Raw genomic sequence first — 23,348 nt, 5'->3', positions numbered from 1 at the left:
ACATTCCTCTCCCTACCTTTCTTCATGGGTTGTACTATTAATTATCCATGTATTCAGGAACACCCAGCCCTCTGCTAACCTATCAAAAGCAGCCATTTTACCCAAATAGCATGACATTTTAACACTTTTTCCCCTCTCAGTAAGCCACTGACTTGTTCATTTCCCTTCCTCTTCATATTCCATCTTCTCAGTTCCCAGATGAGGCTTCTAGCTCTATCACTGTTTTGTGTCTTTTCCCCTTATCTGATGTGAAGAAGAAACATTAGACCTGGGAGGTCAAATCTGCCTGGCTGTACCCAACACCTAGCTACATACCTGCTGCTGCTCAGGCTGAAGCAAAGAACACATGGAGCACCACAGCTGTTTAAAGGGACAGTACCCAGGTCATAAACACAGTACAATATAGGTTTCAGCTGTGCAATACCTAGCAGGCAGCCTCAGTAACACAGCGCCTGTCCCAGACAGCTGGGTGATCTGGGGGAAGTGGGTTGGTGGCCAAGACTCCTTCCATCATGAGAGAGAGAGAGCAACCATGGCTAGAGTGACAGAGGAGGGTGGCATGAAAGTCCCTTCGCTGTGCCCACTGGGTACTGGCACTGACCCTCCGTGCTGCTGGTCCTGAGCCCTGCAAATGTCTGGAGGTGCCATATGCCTCCTGCTTGCCGGATGCCAGTCAGCCCTTGGTGCTGACTCCCCCAACTCCCCATAAAGGCCATATGTCTCTCTCCAGGGAGCACCCCCAGCCATACTCTGCAGCACCACAAATCTGTGCAGAGTCTGGTGACACTGTCCTTGTGGCAGCCCCAACTTGGCCCCTGTCTGCCTGCCCCTGCTTTGCACCCCAGGCACAGGCTGCCTTACCTCAGCCCCAGTGCTCTGAATTCTGGCCTTGTCTTCTAGATGAATTCCCAGAGGAGCCGACAGAGCCAAGACCTGGCAGGGAGCAAGAGCCTGGAGGCCACTGGGGTAAGAGCTCTGGCACCACCCCACCTTTCTAGTTGCAAAGGGGCCAGAGCACCACAGCATGGGCACAGCTGAAACTGCTGGGAGCTGGCAGTGCAGGGCAATGCGTGGGGGAGTCCAAGGGCCTGGCGTGGTAGGCAGCAGCATGGCTTTGAGGGCCCCTCCTAGCTGCCAGCTTCTGTCCCTAGATGACTATGGGGAACCTCCAACCGAGCCGTGGGAACCTGACCATGAAGACTGGAAGCCAGAGCCCTACCCTGGTGAGCACATGCTGGCTGCAGGGGGCCCAAGTTGGCTGCATGCATTCTAGTCCCCTGGTGCCCTGCTCTCTTCCCTTTGCCTGCAACCCTGTGGACCATTGGTCTCTGGAGTCCTCATCCCTGGGACCTCCCCAGCCCAGGGATGCTCTCCATGTAGCTTGGATGGTGGCAGCAGCCAAGCAGAGATCCTGCTGTCTGTCTGTCTGTCTGCAGTGAGAAATGTGCTACCCTATCTTGCCCACTGCTTTGCTCCAAGCCTAGCTTAGCACAGAGCAGCCCAGGCAGCCCTGGACCCATGTGGAGCTGGAGGCCAGTGCCCATGGAGGGTAGAGGGCGTGACACTGTTTCTCTCCCAACAGAGGTACCAGAAGAGACAGAGCCACCCACACTGGACTACAATGATCAGATCGAGAAGGAGGACTATGAGGACTGTACGGGGCTTCCCTGCCTATGGGGGAACACCTACACCCCATGCCAAGGAGGCCCATGCTTCCCTTGGCTCCCAGCTCATTCCCTGTCCCTGGTCCCAGGCCTCACATGTTGCCTGGGGTAGGGGTTGACTGCTTGGGGGTTCCCTGGGGGCCTGTGGTCTGGGCTGTGGGGAGGCAACCCCCTCATGCTGAGAGCCCCCTGCCTTTGTGGCTCTTGCTGACAGACTCAACCGATTTGAACTCCCCCAGGAGTGCTGCTGCCATTGCCAAGTGTTCCTTTCTCCAGCCCTTTCCACCCACCCAGTCCCCTCCAGTCACTCCCTGCCACCAACCCCAAGAGAATATCCCCACCCTGCCATGCCCCAGCTATGTCAGCTCCCAGCCTCTGGCAGTGACAACCTGATATTCCTCCCCCTCAGTCGAGTACACGCGGCGCCATCAGAAACCCAAGAAGCCACCCAGCAGAAAGAAAACTGAAAGGATCTGGCCAGAGCCAGAGCCAGAGCCAGAGGTGGAGGCAAAGCCAAGTACGTGGGCAGGCAAGAAGAGTAGGGCTGGGGGAAGCAGGCTGTGATGCCAAGGGGTGCAGGACAGAGGGTGCTGTGCCATGCTGCTTGGATCCTAGTCTCTGAGGGATATCACAGCAGAGTGCCCTTGCATGGTGGGTAGCCTTGCTCTTACAAGGCCTCTGCTTTAGAGCCAAAGGAGTATTTGGAGTAGCCCCCATGTGCTGGGGCCAGGAGAGAGAGGAGGCATGTATGTTCCCGAAGTGGCCGCAGGGCCCCCAGTGCTGTGGCACTTCATGCGCTGTAATGCCATGGATAAGATCGGTGGGTGGTTGAGAGCAGGTGTAGATGGGTAAATGATGCGTAGGTAGACTGATGTATATAGAGGTGGACAGATGGTGGGTGTCAGTGGGGGCAGAGGGACAGATGGATGGACAGAGGGGATGTATAGAAATGGATGAGGATTGATTAAATGGTGGGTCTGGGGACTGACAGATGTATAGAGACGATGGGTATATAGGTGTGAATGGTTGTGGGTGAATAGATAGATAGATAGAGCTGGGTGTGGGAATGCATGTGTGGATGGAAAGAGGAAAGTATAAGTACGGATGACAGATAGATGAATGCATGTAGGGGTAGATGGTGGGTATTGCTGGATGGATGGATAAGGAAAGGGGACACATAAGGATGCAAAGATGGCTGCTTCTCTCCTGGCCTGTTCATGGCATAGTAAGGCAGATAGGTGCCACCCTGGTGGGCAGGGCAGGGCTCTAGTGGGTCTGTGGGGGGTTCCCTGATGGGACTGCTGGCCACAGCCTGACCCTGGGGCTCTCTTGTCCCAGCCTGAGCTGCCTCCCTCCCCGAGCCCACCAGCCTGTCCCCACTTCCTCTGCAGGGAAGCCAGTGGAACCACCCACACCACCTGCAGAGAGAGACTACGAGGAGGGGCTAGAGCGGCCGGACTATGATGACAGTGGGTATCAGCTGTTGTGGAGCAGAAAGGCCTAGTCAGAGGCACTGCATTACAGACCTGGCACAGTCAATGCAGGGGTCCCGGATGCTCCCTTCCCCCCAGAAGCAACAAAGTGCTGTCCTGAGTGGGGGACATCCAGCACCCATCTGAGCCTGCCTGGCTGCCCTGTAGTGCTTGCCGTTAAGGTGGGGATCCCCTGGGGACAAAGTGGGTGCAAGGACACTGGACCCCAACTGGTTCTTCTCCCCCTGCAGTGGACTACAGCCCACTCCTGCCAAAGCCCAAGAAATACCCTGGCAAGGAGGATGAGGATGAGATGGAGACAAATGAGGAGAGACTCAAGCCACGTAAGGAGAGAGCTGGATGTCGGGGGGCAGGGCTTCAGATACCAAGGAGGAACTGGCACACTGTGGGGGCACCAGAAATGGGGGAGATGGGGCTAGGCAGACTTAAGGAGCTAGACCTAGGTGTGACTCACTTGGTGGGGGGGACAGATGGAGACATCTGAGCCACTGGCTCTGACTAGAGCACTGCCAGTCACACATAGTGACAGCCCTCAGCCTGGGCTCCAGCCCCCCATACCAAGGCCCCCAGAGACACAAAAGAGGGAGCCCCTCCGGCAGTTGAACCTGGCACCAGAGGGTCCCGCCTCACCCTGCTCTATCCCTCTCACCCCAGGGAAGCCCAAGAAGGGCAGCAGCAGCAAGGAGGAGGAGGAGGAGGAGGTGGACACTGGTGAGGACAAGTGGACTGAGGACAAGACCAAGGACCGTAAAGGTGTGCACTGAGCTCCTGCCTCTCTGGTTTGGGCCCAGAACCAGACCTTGCCCCCACCAGCCACCCACACCCATTACCCTGCCAGGACCCAGCTGCAGGAAGACGATTGTACTCAGAATACCTTGCAGAGACTGAGCTCTGACTTGACCACCTAAGCCAGGTGCCCTCCCAGCTTACTTTGAAGCCCCTGGTCAAGACCTCGGCTCCCCTGTGAAGCCCTCCCCTGCCTGGTTCTGCCAGCCCACCAGGGATCAGCCCCCTGAGGGTTCAGAGAGTGAGACCCTGGTGCCTTCAGCTGCCCGTTCCCATCCCCACTGCTCAGGGGCATGGGGCACTTTGCTCCCTGTGGGATCCCTGTCCTCACCTCACCTTCCCTCTTTGTCACTGCACACAGGGAAACCAAAGAAGACAGGAGGGAAAAAGTGGGAAACAGATGAGGATGAATGGACTCCCCCAGAGGAGAAGACAAGTGAGTTGCCCCGCAAAGGCGTGGGTGAGGGCTGGGCAGTGTTGGGCCAGGGTGGATGTGAGACCCAAACTCTGACTTTGCCACTTTCCTATCAGAGGACATGGGCTGTCCTATCAGGGAGTATGAGGAGAGGGCATGGGCTCAAGGGAATGGCATGGGTGTATCCAGGAGTGGGGGTGCCCTGAGCCTGGGGACCAGGGAGGGAAGGCAGGCAGAGAACAGGTAAGAGCTCCGTGCTTCCACCATGCTATGGCACTGAATCAGTGGGACCTGGACAGCTCTTGGGTGTGTAATTATATACGCTTGAAATTACTCCCACCCCAGTAGGGGGTGTGGTGACTGGGATCAGTATAGCTGGGTAACTCGGCCCAGTGTGGCTATGAAACTGGGGCCACTCAGGGGTCAAACTGGAACTAGTTTAGCCAGGGAATTAGGACCTGCAAGGGGCGGTACTGGGACAAGCATGGCTGCAACTGGGGCTGTGGGTCAGGAGCCAGCAGTGGGGGAGAGGCAGGAAGTGTCTGTAAGGGGACCCAAGCCCTGGGAAAAGAGCCTTTACAGCCCAGCTGCCCCCCACCCTCTGGCATCACAAACGCCCCCCCCCGCCCCAACTCCCCCTCCCTGGGCTCAGCTGGGTCTCTCTGGTTCTGTACGCCTGGTGACAAGGGGCTGTCCTCTCCTCTGCCCCCAGAGTGCACCCCCATTGGGCTGGAGTCCCACCGCATTGAGGACGACCAGATGCTGGCCTCATCCATGCTACGTCACGGCCTGAGCGCCCAGCGTGGGCGACTCAACATGCAGGTAGCAGAACCTCCCTTCCCTGCCCTGCCTCAGGCTGTGAGGGAGGCATCTCTCCCACCTGCGAGCTGAAGCTGCCCTCTCCCCCCTGCTGCCCCCAGGCCGGTGCCAACGAGGACGACTTCTTTGATGGGGCCTGGTGTGCAGAGGATGACAGCCGCATGCACTGGATCGAGGTGGACACCAGGAGAACCACCAAGTTCACTGGAGTCATCACACAGGGCCGGGATTCCCTCATCCAGTGTGTATGGGCCGGGGTTGAAGTGTGAACTTGGCATGGAGCTGGAGCAGGGAGGGGGGATCCCCATATCCCCTACACATGGCCTACACCACAGCGTGGGCTCTGGTCCAGCATGCACATCCCCGATCCCTCAGGACCAAGGGAGTTGAGGCTTCCCAATATGGGACATTTGGGCCATAAAGTGGGGTACGTATGGGGTCTCCACCCTGGGAGAAGACAGCTGCATTCCTGTGGCTTGTGGATGGGAGGCTGATTCAGATTCCCTGCGGTCCCTAGTGACTGTGCCTGGAGACATGGGTGAAACTCCTCTGACCCCCACACACCCAGGGGGCCAGGGGATGTGTCTGCAGGGTAACTAATACAGCCCCCTGCCCTACCTGGCCACTCATCCATGCTCCAGCCCCCCCAGTGCCCAACACAGCCTGTCTCCACAGTGACGACTTTGTCACCACCTTCTACGTGGGCTTCAGCAACGACAGCCAGAACTGGGTGATGTACACCAATGGCTATGAGGAGATGGTACGTGCTCAGCCACCTGGCTTCCTTCCAGCCTGGGAGACTTCCACGGGCTGCCTGGGAGTCATTGGGCCTGTGTTTGAGGCCCAAGTTCAGGGATGGCACACGGATTGGGACAGAGCTGAGGGGATGGCAAGGCTGGGGAATGGGGGCTGTGGGGCATAGCTGGGGGCACTGGCAGAGTGATAATGAGATCTAGCCTGGCCTCTGTCTGCTCCCAGCCTGGCCCCATGTCTCAGTGCCATTGGTGATCCCATGTCTCTCCTGCAGTTGTTCCATGGCAATGTGGACAAGGACACACCCGTGTTGACCGAGTTCCCGGAGCCCGTGGTGGCGCGCTTCATCCGTGTGTACCCCCAGACCTGGAACGGGAGCCTCTGCATGCGGCTGGAGGTGCTAGGCTGCCCCCTCTCCAGTAAGAGACCACAGAATCCAGGCCCCTGCCCACCCTTGCAGCTTTGAACAGGCCTGGCTGGTTTTACTCCATGCCCTGCAGCAAAGTGCCCTAGGCATCAATGACCCAAGCCTGGGGGCAGGGAGCTGCAGGAGGGTGGCTGGACCCACAGGAGGGTGGAAGCCCCCAGCTGGCACCTGGGGCTGGCATGGCCTGTAGGCTCCAAGACAGAACCCGTTTCAGTGCGGCTATCTGACCTGACCAGCAGGCACCAGCTCGGGAAGAGCTCTGAGTCAGGGGTTTGGTGGGGTCCTCCACTGCCAATCCCAGATGGCATCAGGTGGGACCAGATGGCATCAGCTGGGTATCCCCAGCCCAGTACCTAGGATAGGATGCAGCTGGCAATGCCCCAGACTGACTGAGAGCCCCCTGCTCATGCCACATATCCTAGTATGAGTGGGCAGGGGAGATGGGGGATGGCCCAGTGCCTTTGCTGTCTTTGGCTCTCAACTTTCAGGGCCTGGAGGGTCTTAGAGAGGGGAGACAAACTCAGGTCCTCTCTGGGCAAAGAGAAAGGAGGAGACTGGACCATGCCAGGAAAGAAGTGGGGGTCCTGGCCGGGCTGCAGGGAGCGAGTGGCACTGGCCAAGGCTGGGCCCCAGTGCTTGGGTAAAGGGAGGCCAGGGCCTGTAGCCAGGCATGTCTGATCTCTGCCCCACCCCAGCCATCAGCACCTACTACACCCAGCAGAATGAGGTGACCTCCACTGACAACCTGGACTTCCGCCACCACAGCTACAAGGACATGAGGCAGGTGAGCCCAGGTTACAGAGTGGTCTTTTCGCACCCCGCCACAACCTCTTCCCAGTCAGCCTGGGTGACCCCACTCCGTTCCCCCGCTGCAGCTCATGAAGGTGGTGAACGAGGAGTGCCCCACCATCACGCGCATCTACAACATCGGCAAGAGCTCCCGCGGCCTGAAGATCTATGCCATGGAGATCTCCGACAACCCCGGGGAACATGAGCTGGGTGAGAAGGCGGTGCTGGGGCTGGGGCCAGCACTGTCCCTGGCACCACAGTGATAGGGAGAAGCACCCCAAGGTGCCCAATGCCTAGCATGTAGTTCAGGGCAGTGCTGGGAGCTGGGAGTGCAGGGACCCCCACCCAAAGCATCTCTGACTCCTGTGCCCAGCTTTTGGGGGTCCCAGTGCACCAGGCCCTCTAGGGCAGCCCCTGAACCTCCTAGATTATTGGCAGGGGCAGGGGCAGGTACCCATGCCCGCCCTTGTGGCTCCACTTTCAGGGGAGCCTGAGTTCCGCTACACAGCTGGCATCCATGGCAATGAGGTGCTGGGGCGGGAGCTGCTGCTGCTGCTGATGCAGTTCCTGTGCAAGGAGTACAAGGACGGGAACCCTCGTGTGCGCAACCTGGTGTCTGAGACTCGCATCCACCTTGTGCCCTCCCTCAACCCTGATGGCTATGAGATTGCCAGCCAGACGGTAATGACCCTCAAGCTGCTGACCTGGGGCTGCCATGGGGACAGGGCCATCCCAGCAATCAGGCATGTAGGGTGGGGCCTGCTGGCAGCTATGGAGGGTTGTTCTCCAGGGCAAGGGGGTTCATCTGGGGTCTTGCAGGCAGCCAGGGCCATAGGAGGTTCCTGGCAGGCTCTGTCCTGCTAGGAATAGAAAGCCCCATGGTGGCTGAATTGATTGGTGGGTCCATGGATAGCCAGGCTGTGGGGTCTGGGTGGCTTGGAGTAAGGGAACATGGGGAGAGTATGGAGACATTGGGGACTGTGCCAACATGTACCACTGACCCAGTGTCACCCGTTCTCCCCACAGGGCTCAGAGCTGGGAAACTGGGCACTGGGCCTCTGGAGTGAGGAAGGCTATGACCTCTTTGAGAACTTCCCCGACCTCAACACAGTGCTGTGGGCGGCCGAGGAGAGGAAGCTGGTGCCCCACAAGTTCTCCAACCACCACATCCCCATCCCTGAGCACTACCTGGCTGAGGATGCCCATGTGAGTGAGCCCTGGGGTACAGCACGGGACTCTGCTATGGGTGGGGCTGCCAGAAATCCCAGGAGGGTAGGAAAGTAGGAACATTCCTGGGAACCTGGTAGGGTCTGATTATGGCTGTGAGGTGGGCAAAGGTGTTGGCACTGGAGGGGCACTGTGCACTTGGACATGATCTCAGCCCCCAGTTCCATGCCTGTCTCCCCAGGTGGCAGTGGAGATCCGTGCCATCCTGGCCTGGATGGACAAGATCCCCTTTGTGCTGGGGGCCAACTTCCATGGTGGGGAGAAGCTGGTGTCATACCCCTATGACATGGCACGACCCGCTCCAGAGAATGCAGCGGTGCCTGCCCGCCCACCTGATGACGACTATGAGGAGGAGAACTTGGAGGCCACAGAAACGCCTGACCATGCCATCTTCCGCTGGCTTGCCATCTCCTACGCCTCGGCTCACCTCACCATGACCGAGACCTTCCGTGGGGGCTGCCACACCCAGGACATGACCAATGGCATGGGCATCGTTAGTGGTGCCAAGTGGCATTCCAGGACTGGCAGTGAGTGTGGGATGGGGTGGAGTGTGACAAATGGGTAGTGCCAGGAACAATGCATAAACAGTGTCCCCCAAGCCAGAAATGACAGCGGGGAATGGAGCCTCTGGGCTTTAGCTGCCTGCCCTACTCCCAGAGAACACTGACAGATGGGCCTACAGCCCCAGGGCAGTGCTGGGCTCCTTGATGTGGCCTGAGCAGTTCAGGGGGACTCAGTCCTTTCCCCAACCCCCTGCATTCTCATCTTTGCCTCCTATCACCATCAGCTTCTGGGTGCACTGTGTGTTGGCTGCAGCCCAGGCTGAGGATGGTGACCGGGCTGTGTTAGTGCTCCTGCTGGGACTTCAAGCTGGAGAGTTCTGGCTAGAGGGTCTTGCCCCTCCACTCATGGTCAGCCTTATGCTGCACTGGGGATTAGGAAGGAATTTGATCCCCCTGGTCAGCTTGGCACAGACTTGTGGGGAAGGTTTGCCTTCCTCAGTAGCAGGAGACACAGCCTTTCTCTGGAATCTCTTAAGCATATATTAACAACCTTTACAGTAGCAAGATGTTGTCCACTGTGGTCCCCCTGCTTTCCGTATGGCAGGGTCGGCTGAGATGTGTGGTGTTTTGTCAGGGTTGACAGTAGTTTTACAAAGAGTTTATGGTTTGGACAGGAATGATCCTGCCTCAGGCAGGGAGTTGGACTACGTGTGACCTCTGGAGATCCCTTGCAGCCCCACCTCTCCATGATTCTCCTTCTGGCTACAAGCCCACAACCCAGCCCCAAGCCATCTGGAGCAGGGGGGTGCCAGTTACCAGGCAGGGGAGCCCACTCCGCCAGCTGAAACTCAAAGGCAGCCCCCTGACCCCAGCATCTCTGCTCCTGCAGGCATGAACGATTTCAGCTATCTGCACACCAACTGCCTGGAGCTCTCCATCTACCTGGGCTGTGACAAGTTCCCCCATGAGAGTGAGTTGCAGCAGGAGTGGGAGAACAACAAAGAGTCACTGCTCACCTTCATGGAGCAGGTAGGGCTTGGACCAGCATGGGCCAAGGGTGGCTGGGGTGTACAATGGAAGGTCACATCCCCAGGCTCATGCTGCTTCCCCTGACAGGTGCATCGTGGCATCAAGGGAACAGTGACAGACCAGCAGGGTGACCCTATTGCCAATGCCACCATTGTTGTGGGAGGCATCAACCATCATGTGAAGACAGGTAAAGTCCAGCCCTGAGTGCTATCAGGGGTCCTACCTGACCCCTCCCCACCACTCAGCTCTGGACCCTCTCCTTCCATTGTGGGTGCTGTTCCTGTCCCCCCAAGCAGTAAGAGCCTAGCAGTGGGGCCCCCAGACTCATGCCCTATGGTACCCATGGTGGGCAGGGTCCCCTGTCCTAGGGAGAGGGCAGAGCCCCATGGACAGGCCAAGACACAACAGCGGGATGAATTGGGGAAGTCTCCATGGGCCCTTTCCCCGTCCTGAGACCCACCCCCGATCTCCCATGTCCCTCCAGCCGCTGGTGGGGATTACTGGCGCATCCTGAACCCGGGTGAGTACCGTGTCCTGGCCCGAGCTGAGGGCTACAACCCAAGCACCAAGACCTGCAGCGTGTACTATGACATCGGGGCCACGCAGTGCAACTTTGTGTTGGCACGTTCCAACTGGAAGCGAATCCGTGAGATCATGGCCATGAATGGGAACCGGCCCATCCGGCGCATCATTCCCGGGCAGCCCATGACACCACGAGAGCGCATGCGGCTGCGGCTGCGGCTGCGGCACCGCATGCGGCTCCGACAACAGATGCGGAACCGCCGGCTCAATGCCACCACAGCTGCCCCCACCGAGCCACCCCCAGCCACCACGGTACTGCCTATTCCCTTCAGCAGCACCACCTTTGCTCCCTGGAGCCAGGAGCCACCCACAGCTGCCACATGGGAAATGGAGACCTACACAGAAACCGTGACAGAAGTGGTAACAGAGCTAGAGACTGAGCCCGAAGCCTGGGAGGCAGGCACGGGCACGCCGCAACCCCTCACCACCGCTGAGACCTACACTGTCAACTTTGGCGATTAGAGTGCAGGGGAAGCTTCTCACGCCATTGCTGAAAAGCCCATCATAGATGCAGGCAGCCAGCCCTGGCTCTCGCTGGCTGCCACCTTCTCAGCTGCTGGTACTGTTGTCTGCTTGTAGAGCCCTCCTAGAGACATATCACCCACAGCAGCCCCCTCTCACCGCGCTGCTTTCTAGGCATATGGGATCAAACCTGGGGAGCTGGGGAGCTCCCCTCACTGGGCTTTGACCAATGTGATCTCCTGGTCCTAGAGACCAGGCACCCCCCACCTCCCATGGGTGAAGCAGGCCCCAGCCCTTTCTCCCCTCCACCTGTTCTGGGTTCAGTCCAATGAGCCATGAGGCTGCCTGCACGGGGTGGGAGTGGGGGCTGCGTTAGCAGAGCTGGCCCCCTCTGCGGGGCAGGGCCCGGGAGGCAGGGGCAGCGTGGGGTCCTCCCCTCATCTTGTTGTTATACAAATAAATCAAGCTACGTTGTTAATGTGCCGCTTGCATCCTCTCTCCTACCAAATGGAGCCCCTCACTACCCCTGGGAGGAAACTGGACTGCCAGAGAGCATGGCCTGTCTCACAGATTTCATAGACATTAGGGCTGGAAGGGACCTCAGAAGATCGTTGAGTCCAGCCCCCTGCCCCAGGGGCAGGAAGTCAGCTGGGGTCATACGATCCCAGCAAGATAAGCATCCAAATGCATCTTGAAGGCACTCAAAGTGGGTGCTTGAACCATCTCCGATGGCAGTCTATTCCAGACCTTGGGGGCTCAAACAGTAAAGAAATTCTTCCTCGTGTCCAGCCTGAAACTGTCTTGCTGGAGTTTAAGCTGTTCAACCTTGTCATTCCTTGGGGCACTCTGGTGAACAATCATTCCCCCAGATCCTGGTGGTCACCCCTGATAAACTGATAGGTAGCCATAAGATCACCCCTGAGCCTGCGCTTTTCCAGGCTGAAGAGTCCCAGAGTTCTCAGCCTGTCATCGTAAGGTCTGTTCTCCTGACCTCTGATCATGTGCGTGGCTCTTCTCTGGACTCTATCAAGCTTCTCCACATCCTTTTTGAATTGTGGAGCCCAAAACTGGATGCAGTACTCCAGCTGCAGCATCATTAAAGCCAAGTACAATGGGAGAATGACGTCCTGGGATTTACTTGAGAAGCATCTATTGATGCAAGCCAGAGTTTTGCTTGCTTTACTAGCCGCAGCATCATGTTGAAGGCTCATATTCATCTTGCGGTCAATCAAGGGTTAGTGAGGAACTAGTTAGAGAGCTTCTGGAGGGACTGGACATGTTCAAGTCAGCCAGTCCGGACGATCTCCACCCTAGAGTTCTAAAGGAATTGGCTGAGGTCATTGCAGGACCCCTGGCATGGCTTTATGAGCACTCGTGGTGCTCTGGTGTGGTGCCGGAGGACTGGAAGAGGGCCAGCGTGGTTCCCATCTTCAAAAAGAAAAAGAAGGAGGACCCAGGAAACTATAGGCCAGTTAGTCTTACCTTGATCCTAGGCAAGCTGTCTGAGAAAAATTATTCTGGCACACATCCACGAGAGGCCAGCAAGGGACTGCATGCTTAAGGGCAACCAACATGGGTTCATCAGTGGCAGGTCCTGTCAGACCAACCTGGTAGCCTTTTATGATCAGATCAGCAAATCATTAGATGCAGGGGTAGCAGTGGACGTAGTCTTCCTGGACTTCCGGAAGGCTTTCGACACTGTCTCTCACCCTGTTCTCATTAAGAAACTGTGACACCCACACAGTCAATTGTGTCGCCAACTGGCTGGAGGGCCGCACCCAGAAAGCGGTGGTGGACGGGTCATTTTTGATCTGCAGGGATGTGGGCAGTGAGGGCCCCCAGGGCTTGGTCCTTGGGGCCACACTGTTCAATATCTTCATCAGTGATTTGGACGAGGGGGTAAAAAGCACCCTGTTCAAATTTGCTGATGACACTAAGATGTGGGGGGATGTGGGCACACTAGGAGGAAGCAACTGGCTACTATCAGACCTAGACAGGTTACAAGGGTGGGCGCGGATGTGAATAGGATGGGATTCAACACCAACAAGTGCAAAGTGATGCACCTGGGGAGGAACAACCGGCACCATACCTACAGGTTGAAGAACTCCCCTCTTGTCAGCACGGAGGCGGAAAAGAATCTTGGAGTCATCATTGACTCCAAGATAAACATGGGCCGGCAGTGTGGGGACGTGGTCAGGAAGGCCAACCGTACCTTGTCATGCATCCACAGATGCATCTCAAGCAGGTCCAAAGAGGTGATCCTCCCCCTCTATGTGGCACTGGTCAGGCCGCAGCTGGAGTACTGCGTCCAGTTCTGGGCACCGCTCTTCCAAGAGGGATGTCGACAGCATGGAGAGGATCCAGAGGAGGCCACTCGCATGATCAGGGGGCAGCAGGGCAGGCCCTACGAGAGGCTATGGGACCTGAACCTGTTCAGCCTCCAAAAGAGAAGGCTGAGGGGGGATCTAGTGGCTTGTTATAAACTAGTCGGGGGGATCAGCAGGCATTGGGGGAGTCCCTGTTCCCCCGAGCAATACTAGGAGTGACCAGGAATAACGGTCACAAGCTGGCAGAGTGTAGATTCAGGCTAGATATCAGGAGGCGCTACTTCACAGTCAAGGCGGCTAGGATCTGGAACCAACTTCCAAGAGAAGTGGTGCAGGCTCCTACCCTGGGGGTTTTTAAAAGGTTAAATGAAAACCTTGCTGGGGTCGTTAGACCCCAGTACTCTTTCCTGCCATTGCAGGGGGTCAGACTAGATGATCTACTCAGGTCCCTTCTGACCCTAGAAACTATGACCCCCAAGTCCTTTTTATCCATAGTGCTAGCCAGCGTAGCACTGCCAAGCCTATAAGGATGCTGCAGGTTTTTCCTCCCAAGGTGGAGAACCTTGCATTTTATGGTGTTAAACACCATTAGGTTCTCATCTGCCTATTTCCTGAGCCTGTCCAGATCTGCCTGGATCACCCTCCTGTCCTCAGGTGTGGATGCTTTACCCAAGTTTGGTATCATCGGCAAACTTGGCCAGTCCCCTTCTGACTCCAATGTCCACATCATTAATGATGTTGAACAACAGAGCCTGGGTGGTGGGGCTGGGATCTGGGTCTCATAGGAGTGAAGCTCTAGGTCCTCATCAGCACGTATGTCAGAGCCCCAGGTTCCCCCACTTGACCCAAAGCCAGCCCAGGTTAGGAGGACTAGCTGGGGCAGAGAGGGACAGATATACCCCATGGACATTATAGTCATTTTTGGGATCAAGAAGGAATTTATTCCCTGGTCAGATTGGTTTGGACCAGAAAGATGAGATTACCTTCCTCTGTAGCAGAGGGCAGGGCCTCTTGCTGGGATTTCTCAAGTATATATTAACAATCTTTTTATGGAAGCAGGACACTGGGCACTGTGGTTCCCCTGCTTTCCCTGTGGCAGGTCAGTGTTGTCTGGTGCTGTGTCAGGGTTGACACTCATTGTACAAAGAGATGAGATAATGGATTTGTCTGGGATGGTTTGGATAGAGATGATACTGCTTCAGGCAAAGGGCTGGACTATGTAACCTCTAGAGGTCCCTTCCAGTCCTACTTCTCTATTCCTACAACATGGGCAGCCAGCACCACCCCCATCCAGCTCAGAGATCAGGACACACATGGGCCAGATGTCAGTCCCTACCCCTCCCTGCATGGCTACAGGCTGCAGGAGGGACTAGGAGGCTTTAATTAAGGTCCATTAGTGGTGGCACCTGTTCAGTGCCCAATCTCCATGTCACCCTCATCCTCATCAGCGCTGAAGCCAGAGAAGCTGACAGGCTGGCAGCTGAGGTCACACAGGTTGATGAGGCAGGCAGTCTGAGTTGCACTGAAGTCTGGAACTGTCACCAGCAGCACCTGCTGCCCATCTCTTCCTGCCGGGCAAGGGATTAGCTGAGCAGCTTTGTGGGGCACTGACTGGGGCTGAGCCCCACTGCAACCCCCTCCCCTGGGTATGGAGGGCAGTGCCACACCCTACAGCAAGGGAGGGGACACAGTGACAGCTAGGAAAAATCAACAGCATGGCTCTGCAGCAGCCCCACGGTCACTGTTCAATGTAATTTCTTCTGGCTCTTCACACAGGGAAGGAGACCTGAGCACCTAGACAGCTCTCTGGGCCCCAACCCAGGGGCTCTGCCATACCCAGCCAGAGCCCTCTCCACCAGGCCCTCCCCCTGTCCCCAACCCTGGCCAGGGGCCTTCAAGCCTCACCTTTGAGCAGCTTGGAACTGAAGAGCGGCGCATTCCCACAGAAATAGACGTGAGGGCAGTCGGTGAAGATGAAGGGGTCTGACTTGTAGAAGGGGTAGCAGCCTGCGAGGCCAGGAGAGGGCTTGGAGCCAGGAACATGCCCTGTTCCTCCCACCCAAGTATGCCCCATGTGCTCTTCACAGGCCCACGTCCAGTGGTATGACAGCAGAGGGGCAAGGAGTCGTGCTGTCATGGGAGACCCCTCCGGAGTCCAGTGGGGTGTGGGTGCATGCACAACGCCATCCTGGCTTTCCTGTGCAAGTGAGCAGGGCTGGGTCTGAAACTCAGAGGCTGAGCCACTCCTGTGGCAACTACCCTGCCATACGGCAGTCTTCAGGGTGCGGTACACAGCCTGCCAGCAGCCACCACAGCCCCACAAAGGCAGGGATGTGTAGCCCTGGTAGCTCCTGCCTGATCCAGCCCTACATGGAGACGCCCCAAGGCAAGCCCCAGAGGGCTCCTTCCCCACCTACCAAGAGTGTCTGGCGCCGTGGGACTGACATGTCCCACACACAGCGTCCACTCGAGGATCTCCAGGTAGTCGTCCATACTGCTGTACTTGAAGATGTCGCTGATGTTCTGGCCAGATGTCCCCAGAAACCTAGAGTAAGAGTCAGGAGGAAACCAGGCCACTCGCAGCCCCTCTGCACCTACCAGGTACCCATCCTGCGCTGCCTGGCCCTACCCAGCCCCGCCTTGACCTGCCCAGGGACAGCCGGTCACCAGACCAAGCTCTTTCCTGAACCCCTGGCAGGGATCTCACTGGCTTCCCTCCATCCTGCAGTTGCCAGGAATTACCTGACCCCGTCGATCTCAGCCTGGTAGGGGTTGGTGACCAGCTGCAGGGTAGAGTAGGTGCTGGCCAGGGGCAGCATGCAGCGATGCAGTGGCTGCTGGGGCAGTGTGTAGTTAGTTGGGTCAAACTCGCCAGGCATCACATCCACGGGCACAGATGTCTGCAAGCAGAAAAGGGGCAGAGCTGTGCCATGGTGTTAACATGCTCAGGGCACATTTGGGTCCCAGTGTGAAAACAGTTAAAATTCCCCTTAAACAAAAGCCTGCAAAAGCTTCAGTTTGTGGGGTGGGCGGAAGCCGAAAGGGAACTGATTTTCTGTTGTTCTATTTATTCTGTTTATTGCTTCCCAACATGCTGCCTCAGCAACTGATGGGTTCAATTACTGCAGCTACCCCAGTGGGAACCACCAGCATGTGACACATGGAACCTAGTGTAAAGCTGTTTCATTGCAGCGGAGGAACTCTTGGAAGACAAGAGACTGGTCCAGGTGCCCAGAAGGACATTAAAGACCAGGTAAAACATCCCAGCAATGCTGTTTCAGGAGCAGAAAGGTGACACATGTGGTGTCCAGTGTGTCTGTGCAGATGGGTCAGGAGTGAAACAGAGGCACAGGGGAGCCCCCACAATACAGCGCTAAAGAGGCCTTCAAAGGAAATTCAAAGGGAAAAATCCTGGAATGGAAAGTGTTTCTGTTAAAAACTGCTCCCCCCTGTGGAAACTTTGGTCGAAGCACCTTCTCTTGAAAAATACTGTTTGTGTGAGAAAACACATATGAGGAAAAGTTTCTGATTAGTGTCAGGAGCGATGGTTCCCACCCCCATCCCTCCCTACACCCTTCTCCCCTCCCCTACTGCACAAACAGGCCCCCTTTCCCACTGCCCTTGCCCTCCAGGTGCACTGAGCCCTTGCCACCCCCTAGCCCTGGCTCCTGCTCTAGGGAGGACTGATTCCTCCCAGCCCCTTCCACCACCTCCACACAAGGAGACCTTGCTCCCCATCTTCATGGCTAACCAAGCTCTCCCAGCTGCCTGCACCAACTCACACAGAGCTGCAGCAAGATCTCATCCAGCATCTTCACGGCCTCCACGCTGGCTGCCTGAGTCTTCTTGGTGAGGTACTTTGCCTAGAAGGGAGAGCAGAGAGCACTGAGAGTGAGGAAACTGCCCCAGAGAGTGCATGTGCCAGGGGGACAAGGAGCAGACCTCTTGGAAGGCTCCCTCCAGTCTAGGCTGTAGTCAGGCAAGGGGACAGCGTGTATCTCAGTGGCTTCCCATTCCCACTGCTTATGCATCACCTGCCCTCTAACCTTGCTTCGGGGCCTCCACAGTACGACATGGGATATGGGAGATGTCCCAAAGCCACAGCATCTGCCTGCCCTCAGCACACAGGACAATGCCAGGGCCGTACCCCACCAGGCTGCCTTCACAGCTTGCCTTGCCCAACTGATTCTCCCACAGCCAGAGGCCAGTGCCCGGCTCATACCTTGTTGATGGTGTCCCTGCTCTGGGTGCTCTGGCTGAGCAAGTTGCCGGCGAGGATGACACGGGCGATTTGGGCTGCACTGCTCTGCTCACCCTCGGCTCCCAGCTGCCCCGTGACCACATCCACCAGCAGCTGCATGCTCAGGAGGCTTTCACCACTCCCACTGCCCAGGCCCAGGCCTGACACCAGCAGAACAAAGCTGGGGAGGGGGATGAAAGGCGGGCTGTGAGTGCTGCACCCCATGGGCACCAACCCCTCAGGCACACGGTGCACTGCACCACATGACCAACTCTGTGAGGGGACCAGGGAGAAACCTCCAGCTGCCATTTCAGGATAAGGCAGGAAAGGAAGAGGGGGAAGCTATCAGCCACTCAGCCCAGCTGGGGGACAGCCTGGGCCAGCCCCCAGTGGTGCCACAAATTGCCATGTTGTGGGACACCAAGTCTGCAAAAGCTGCCAGCATCATTCCTAGCAACGGGCATCTTGGAGGGCAGAGGGCAAGGCCCCATCTACACTGGCCGTTCACCAGCATGGGTTCATTTCAACTCACAGCGTTTCCTTCCTGCCTTGGCTTGGAGGTATGCAGGCCTGTTCCTTAAGGACATGTTGGGCCCATATGTCTCTATAGAGGCAGTGAGCCACCAGCACCCCCCATACAACCCCTGCTTCAAGGCACAAATCCAACCAAGTTCCAGGAAGAGGTAAAGGCTGGAGACAGCCCCAGCCCTCCCTGCCCACAGGGTGTCCAGAGTGAGGAGGCTCACTGGTTGGTGCTAGGCCCACGCATGGGCAGCTGCCGGGGCAGGTCGGCAAAGCAGTGGTCTTCCACCAGGAACTTGCCGTCGTCCTTCTCCGAGCCGTAGATGGCGAGGATGGTCCCTGCAAGGCACAGCCCCAGAGAGAAGACAACGTTAAGATGGTACCCGCCCCATTCACGGTGCCCTCTGCTTCCCTTATCCTGCCTGGATCGCTGCCAGGTGCTCTGCTCTCATAGGAGCACTAGATATAAGCAATGGCACTCCCTTTCCTCATGCTACCAACTGCCCGATGTCAGCACAGGTCTGAGGGTTGTGCTCATTCACCCAGGGCAGTCAGTGCTAGCCTGTCCCTGACATGCATCAAATGTCCTGGCCCCAAGCTACCAGGACCTTGTCACAGAAGCACCCTCATCTCCCACACCACAGCCACCCATACCTGTCACCAGCTTCTGAACATCAATGGTTCCCTCCAGCTTGATCCGCTGCAGCTCATCTTCCAAGATGAGCTCGTCTGAGTGATGGATGTACTTGGTGCGAGGTGGCTGGGGCAAAAGGTTGTGCTGAGGAGACAGGGGAGGTGTCAGTTAAGAGTGTGGAACTGTGCAAGGCTGCCTTTCATCCCACACTGCCCCAGAGCTTCCAGGGTGAGGCACACATGGCTGGACAGAGACATCTGACGAGCCCCCTGGGGCCTGTATTTGTAGCTGCCTGCTCTATGCAACCACCCTCTCTTCCAATGGTGCAGTTTTGCATGAGAGGGGCTTTCCTGGGCCTTTGCTTCCCACAGTTCCTCTCCTCAGTTGTTTTTCCCTCACTATTCCCTGCGGTGCAGAGAACATGCAAACATGACTTGGCTCCCTACCCCCAGAGGAAGTTACTCATCTGCTCAGCATCCCCCTAGTCCCTCCCCCACCTGCAATCTTTTACTGGACATTCCCTGCAAATGTGCTTGCAATTATTGCCCATTTGAATGGGGCCTGGCTGAGATAGTGCTAATTTTATTCCCTCACAATTCTCGCCCTGCTCAGATCTGGCTTCCCCAGGAAGCCGAGGAAGAGACTGGGTTATTTTAAAGGAGCTGGCACTATCCACACATTGATGAACCCAGTGCATTCTGGGCATTTGGTCTGTGATTGGCCACCAGACGCATGGCATGGATTTAATGCACCAAGGGAGCTCACTGGCCTATGGGACAGCATCCCAGGACCATACTCCCACAGCAGACATCTGCTGGCAGCCCAGTGCTGACTGTCTGGTGAGTCCATCAAGGGTGTAAGGATTTAAAAGGCACACAGTCCTATCCCTACGAGGGCTCTACAAGCGGGTGGACAAGGCCCAGAGGAGGCCCAGACCTCGCTAGGATGCCAGGTAAGACACAAGAGTAGATCTGCTGGTGGTATAATAACCTTTCCCCCAGCTGAACTAAGTCCTATGGCTAAAGAGCCACTAAAGGAATGCAGCCTGGGGATACTGAACACAACCAGTCACAAGCACCTGAAGGGAAAGGAGCCAATTTCAGTCAGAGGAAAAGCAAGGGGTGCACAGGTCTGTTGTGAGAGGGAGGCCTACAAGATCCCAGTACAGCTGGCACAGAGCCCTCAGAGACACCAGGTCAGACCCAGAGCCAGCCTCAACAACACACCAATGACACACTTAGGAGCATGTGCAAAGGGTCAAAGACTCTAAAAAAGGGGACTCTTGGGTCAACAAGTCCCCTCTGTACCCTGACAAGATGTGTGTCTTGACAGTCATGTCCTTGTTTAAAGCATATCCCTCTGTGCTGCTAAACAAACAGGCTAACTGAGCCCCAGGTCCTCTGTTCTCTTTGGATCAGTGGGAGCAGGGCATTAGGGTGGTAGCAGCCAGTGCAGAGCTTTCAGAGAGCGAAGGGGGATGTGTCCAGATTCCCTGAATGAGGGGACAAATCTAGGGCAGCTCTGAATGCATTCTGCTCCTCACTGTCCCCTGTGCTAAGAGCAGACAGGAGATAGGGTGCTTGAGAAGCTGAGAACTCAATGGAATGTTTCTCAGAAACATGCTTCTGGGCCATGCTGAATACCCCCTGGCAACACCACCCAGCCATTACCTCCTCACTGATCTCCCGCAGGATGGAGGGCTGGAGCTGCATGGACTTGAAGAGGGTTCCTACCACACAGCACTTCTCCCCAGCTTGCAGCTCACACAGCTTCCTCACGGTGATGCCACTGCCTGCGAAAGAGAAAGGAAGAGACAACTCAACCTCTCAGCACCATTTGCTTTACCTGAGGGACAAGAACGTGGTAATGGCAGCCCTGGAGGAGACCACCTCAATCAGGGGGTCAGTGACTTCTCCAGGGAGAAGAATCCAAAATGCCAAGAGGAGCCATGAGGCGCTGCAAGAAATGGACCTAGGCAGAACAGGCTGGCAGCAGCTGAACAGGACTAGGAGAGCCAAGCTACCAGTGAGCTCTGATCTGCAGCAGCTGCCACCACAGGATGTGCCAGGACCCACTCAACTAGGGCAATACCTCTCATGGGCTTGTGAAGGGGACCCTCAGGCCAACATGGCTCACTCTGCCTCAAGACCCAGGAGAGATCTTAGCCCAGACAGGCAGCGTCTCCCATTGCCCAGATTCCCCACCTGCTCCATGGGCTCTGTCGAGTTCTCATCTCCTCATGAAGAGCCTCTGATGACATCTGGGAAAGGCCCAGAGCACCCAGTTCCCCAAGAAGAGGGTGCAGTAGGCAGGAAGCCCTGAAGGACAGATCTACAATACTGAGCTAGTAAAGCCAACAAGCCGAGAGAGCTGGGAGGTAGCAGGGCAGCCAGCTGGGATGTGCCAGAAGCAAGATGTCTTTTCACCTGTGCTCCTTGTTGGGGGGGAACCCATGTGGTCCTTTGAGCCACCCTGGAGCGAGCGCCTGCTCCAGTGCATCCCAGGGCAGAGAGCTGCCCCACCCCAGCCCTGGACACAGAAACCTCAGCCATATACAGTCCAGTCTGCAGGCGTCAGGGGGATCAGCCCCCAACGCACCTCACCTGGGGACGCTCCTGTCTCTGGGGCCTGTCAGACAGAGCTGGGTGCCCCAGGGCTGGGCCTGGGACAGGATATAATCGTTGCAACCAGTCATTCTGGCCTGGGAAACTATAGATTCACAGGCTCTTCCCTGTCAGAGGAGATGGTGCCCTCTTGTGACAGCCAAGGGCACTTGCACCAGAAAGAGGTGAAGGCACCGGCATTTGGACTCAAGTCCATTAAAAGCTGACTCCTCCCAGACAGGATCTCTGGGCAGACCTCACCACAGGAGCCCGACAAAAGACACAGGCTGATCTTGGGAGGCTGCTGCTTCCCTGCACCCCTGAAGGCTGTCGCTGGTTCAGGCGGCACTAGAAGACGTGGTCCCCAGCACTGGACAGCCATCTCATCAGGGAAGCCAGAGAGGGAGATTCCTCTAACTATAGAGAACTGCCCAGAGGCTCCCAGATCACAGGCTGTTTGTCCCCTGCCCATACAGCCCCATGACAAGAAAGGGAGAAACCTCGCTGACAGAGGTACTAAGGCCAGAAGGGAACATTAATGACCAGGCTTAGAGCCGGGGATTCCTGCAAGCTCAGATCTTCACATTGGCACCTGCCCCCAGGAGCTGGGGATTGTTGGAAAACCACCACACACTACAGAGCAAAGAAACGGCAGCAACAGCATCACCCTGAAGGCATCATCCAGCCTGTGCCTTATGAGACTCCTACACCACTTCACTTAGCCTACAGCAGCAGGACACAGGGCTGCAATGAGAAAGGTGAAGATAAACCCCCAAGAGAGGAGGAAACCACAGAGGCTATGACATTCTAGGCTGATGTTTACCCCAGTCTCATAGCTACAAGGGAACCGCAGCATAGCCTGAACGAGGCTCTGGTTTCAGGCAACGAGCCGTTGTTTTTCAGCTCCTGGGTCTGGTGTCAGCTCTGGGTCTGGTGGCAGCTATGAGGTGTTCTCATGGAAACCCGCCTTTGAAAGGCTCCCCATGATGAGACTCCGTGCGCTTTGTCAGGGCCTGACCCACATCTGCTATTCCTTCACTCCTGAGTTCCTGTCTTGGACTTGAATGGCACCTTTGTGACCACAACAAACCCAGGCTTGTGCCCCTGCCACGGACCAAAGCAGTCAGTGCCTGGCAGCTGCAGGCATCTCCCCACAGGACTGATGGCGGCGCTGCCCCAGCCTCTGGGGTCCTTGGCATGGAAGATGCCCGGGCCAGACAGGAATTTGGCTGGCAGCGCATTGCCTGGAGAATGCCAAGATCCCCGAGGGACTCAGTTGCCTTTCTGCAGGCTTGGAAGACGGGAAAGGTCTTCAGCCCTTCAGCAGGAAAGAAGATGCAGCTCCAAGCTGCCAGGGTTCATGACAGGTTCCCTGGCTGGCCTGGCACACTGGATGCCAGCAGAGACAGACCCACAGGCTCCCAGGGCAGGGGGTCACTGCCCAGTGGCTGGGAAGGTGGAGACGCAGACTCACCCCATTTGTGCCGGGCCCGCTCCTCCAGCAGGGGCCGCATCTGGATGAGGCGTGTGGCGTAGATGTGGGCGTACTGGCGACTGAAGCTGCGCTGGCCCAGCCGGAAGGGCTCGGAGCAGTCGGCGTAGGTGGACACTGGCGCCCTGGCGAAGGTGGAGGGTTCGGCCGAGGGGGGAGCCAGCAGCCCCTGCGCCGTGGGGGCTGCCTGCTCCGAGAACATGGCTGGGGCTGGCGCTGGCTCCTGGCTGGGTCCACGACGCTCTGCCTGGGGCTAAGAAATAAAGCTCCAGTGTGTTGCTGTGGGTCTGGCATCGCCTCTCACCCTGGATCCTGCTTCCCACCCACAGCGCCACTCCCGGTGCCCGCACCCCACAGCGGGGTGCCCCTCACCCCCGACCCGCAGCTCCCAACCCAGCCCCGTGCTCCAGGATCGGGCCCAGGGGGCACGTACAGGAACCGATTGGCCTGGCGGGGTCAGGGGTCAGGGGTCAGAGCTGTGCCCGCTCGGCGCCGGCAAGCCCGCAGCCCCATGGGTGCTTGGAAAAGGCGCCAAGGCCTCACCCGGAAGCAGCCCGCCCGGGCGGAAGTGACGAGAGGCA

The 23,348-nt window shown here is 57.2% G+C and overlaps 2 protein-coding genes across 5 annotated transcripts in view; one reads left to right on the top strand and one right to left on the bottom strand.

Moving 5' to 3' along the window:
• AEBP1 (AE binding protein 1) overlaps positions 1–11,423 on the top strand; it is a 20,155-nt gene extending 8,732 nt beyond the window's left edge. Inside the window, exons 3-22 of one of the 2 annotated variants that reach the window (XM_090050593.1) lie at positions 901–966; positions 1,152–1,223; positions 1,583–1,654; positions 2,074–2,181; positions 3,056–3,133; positions 3,388–3,480; positions 3,812–3,910; positions 4,305–4,379; positions 5,071–5,180; positions 5,279–5,418; positions 5,853–5,937; positions 6,205–6,349; positions 7,053–7,141; positions 7,233–7,356; positions 7,631–7,827; positions 8,173–8,352; positions 8,555–8,900; positions 9,766–9,905; positions 9,993–10,092; positions 10,390–11,423. In XM_090050593.1, coding sequence (XP_089906719.1) covers positions 901–966; positions 1,152–1,223; positions 1,583–1,654; positions 2,074–2,181; positions 3,056–3,133; positions 3,388–3,480; positions 3,812–3,910; positions 4,305–4,379; positions 5,071–5,180; positions 5,279–5,418; positions 5,853–5,937; positions 6,205–6,349; positions 7,053–7,141; positions 7,233–7,356; positions 7,631–7,827; positions 8,173–8,352; positions 8,555–8,900; positions 9,766–9,905; positions 9,993–10,092; positions 10,390–10,949 — 2,879 coding nt within the window. In that variant the 3' untranslated portion in view covers positions 10,950–11,423. The remainder of the gene's footprint in view (positions 1–900; positions 967–1,151; positions 1,224–1,582; positions 1,655–2,073; positions 2,182–3,055; positions 3,134–3,387; positions 3,481–3,811; positions 3,911–4,304; positions 4,380–5,070; positions 5,181–5,278; positions 5,419–5,852; positions 5,938–6,204; positions 6,350–7,052; positions 7,142–7,232; positions 7,357–7,630; positions 7,828–8,172; positions 8,353–8,554; positions 8,901–9,765; positions 9,906–9,992; positions 10,093–10,389) is intronic. The other variant, XM_090050594.1, reaches the window with a different exon arrangement.
• The window catches only part of POLD2 (DNA polymerase delta 2, accessory subunit), a 26,444-nt gene extending 3,096 nt beyond the window's left edge, over positions 1–23,348 (bottom strand). The window contains exons 1-11 of one of the 3 annotated variants that reach the window (XM_090050595.1): positions 23,201–23,348; positions 22,750–23,020; positions 20,343–20,464; positions 18,693–18,816; positions 18,263–18,377; positions 17,499–17,697; positions 17,059–17,139; positions 16,019–16,176; positions 15,694–15,821; positions 15,182–15,283; positions 14,596–14,844 (exon numbers count right to left, since the gene is read on the bottom strand). In XM_090050595.1, the coding sequence (XP_089906721.1) occupies positions 14,687–14,844; positions 15,182–15,283; positions 15,694–15,821; positions 16,019–16,176; positions 17,059–17,139; positions 17,499–17,697; positions 18,263–18,377; positions 18,693–18,816; positions 20,343–20,464; positions 22,750–22,969 (1,407 nt within the window). In that variant the 5' untranslated portion in view covers positions 22,970–23,020; positions 23,201–23,348 and the 3' untranslated portion in view covers positions 14,596–14,686. Of the gene's footprint in view, positions 1–14,595; positions 14,845–15,181; positions 15,284–15,693; positions 15,822–16,018; positions 16,177–17,058; positions 17,140–17,498; positions 17,698–18,262; positions 18,378–18,692; positions 18,817–20,342; positions 20,465–22,749; positions 23,021–23,200 lie in introns of those variants that run through there. The other 2 variants (XM_090050596.1, XM_090050597.1) reach the window with 2 other exon arrangements.

The sequence above is a fragment of the Crocodylus siamensis genome, chromosome 6 (genome assembly GCF_052110815.1).
Source record: "Crocodylus siamensis isolate JL-2025a chromosome 6, ASM5211081v1, whole genome shotgun sequence".
Lineage (NCBI taxonomy): Eukaryota > Metazoa > Chordata > Crocodylia > Crocodylidae > Crocodylus > Crocodylus siamensis.
Note: the sequence above shows the minus strand (reverse complement) of the source record. Positions and strands in the feature narration are given on the sequence as shown.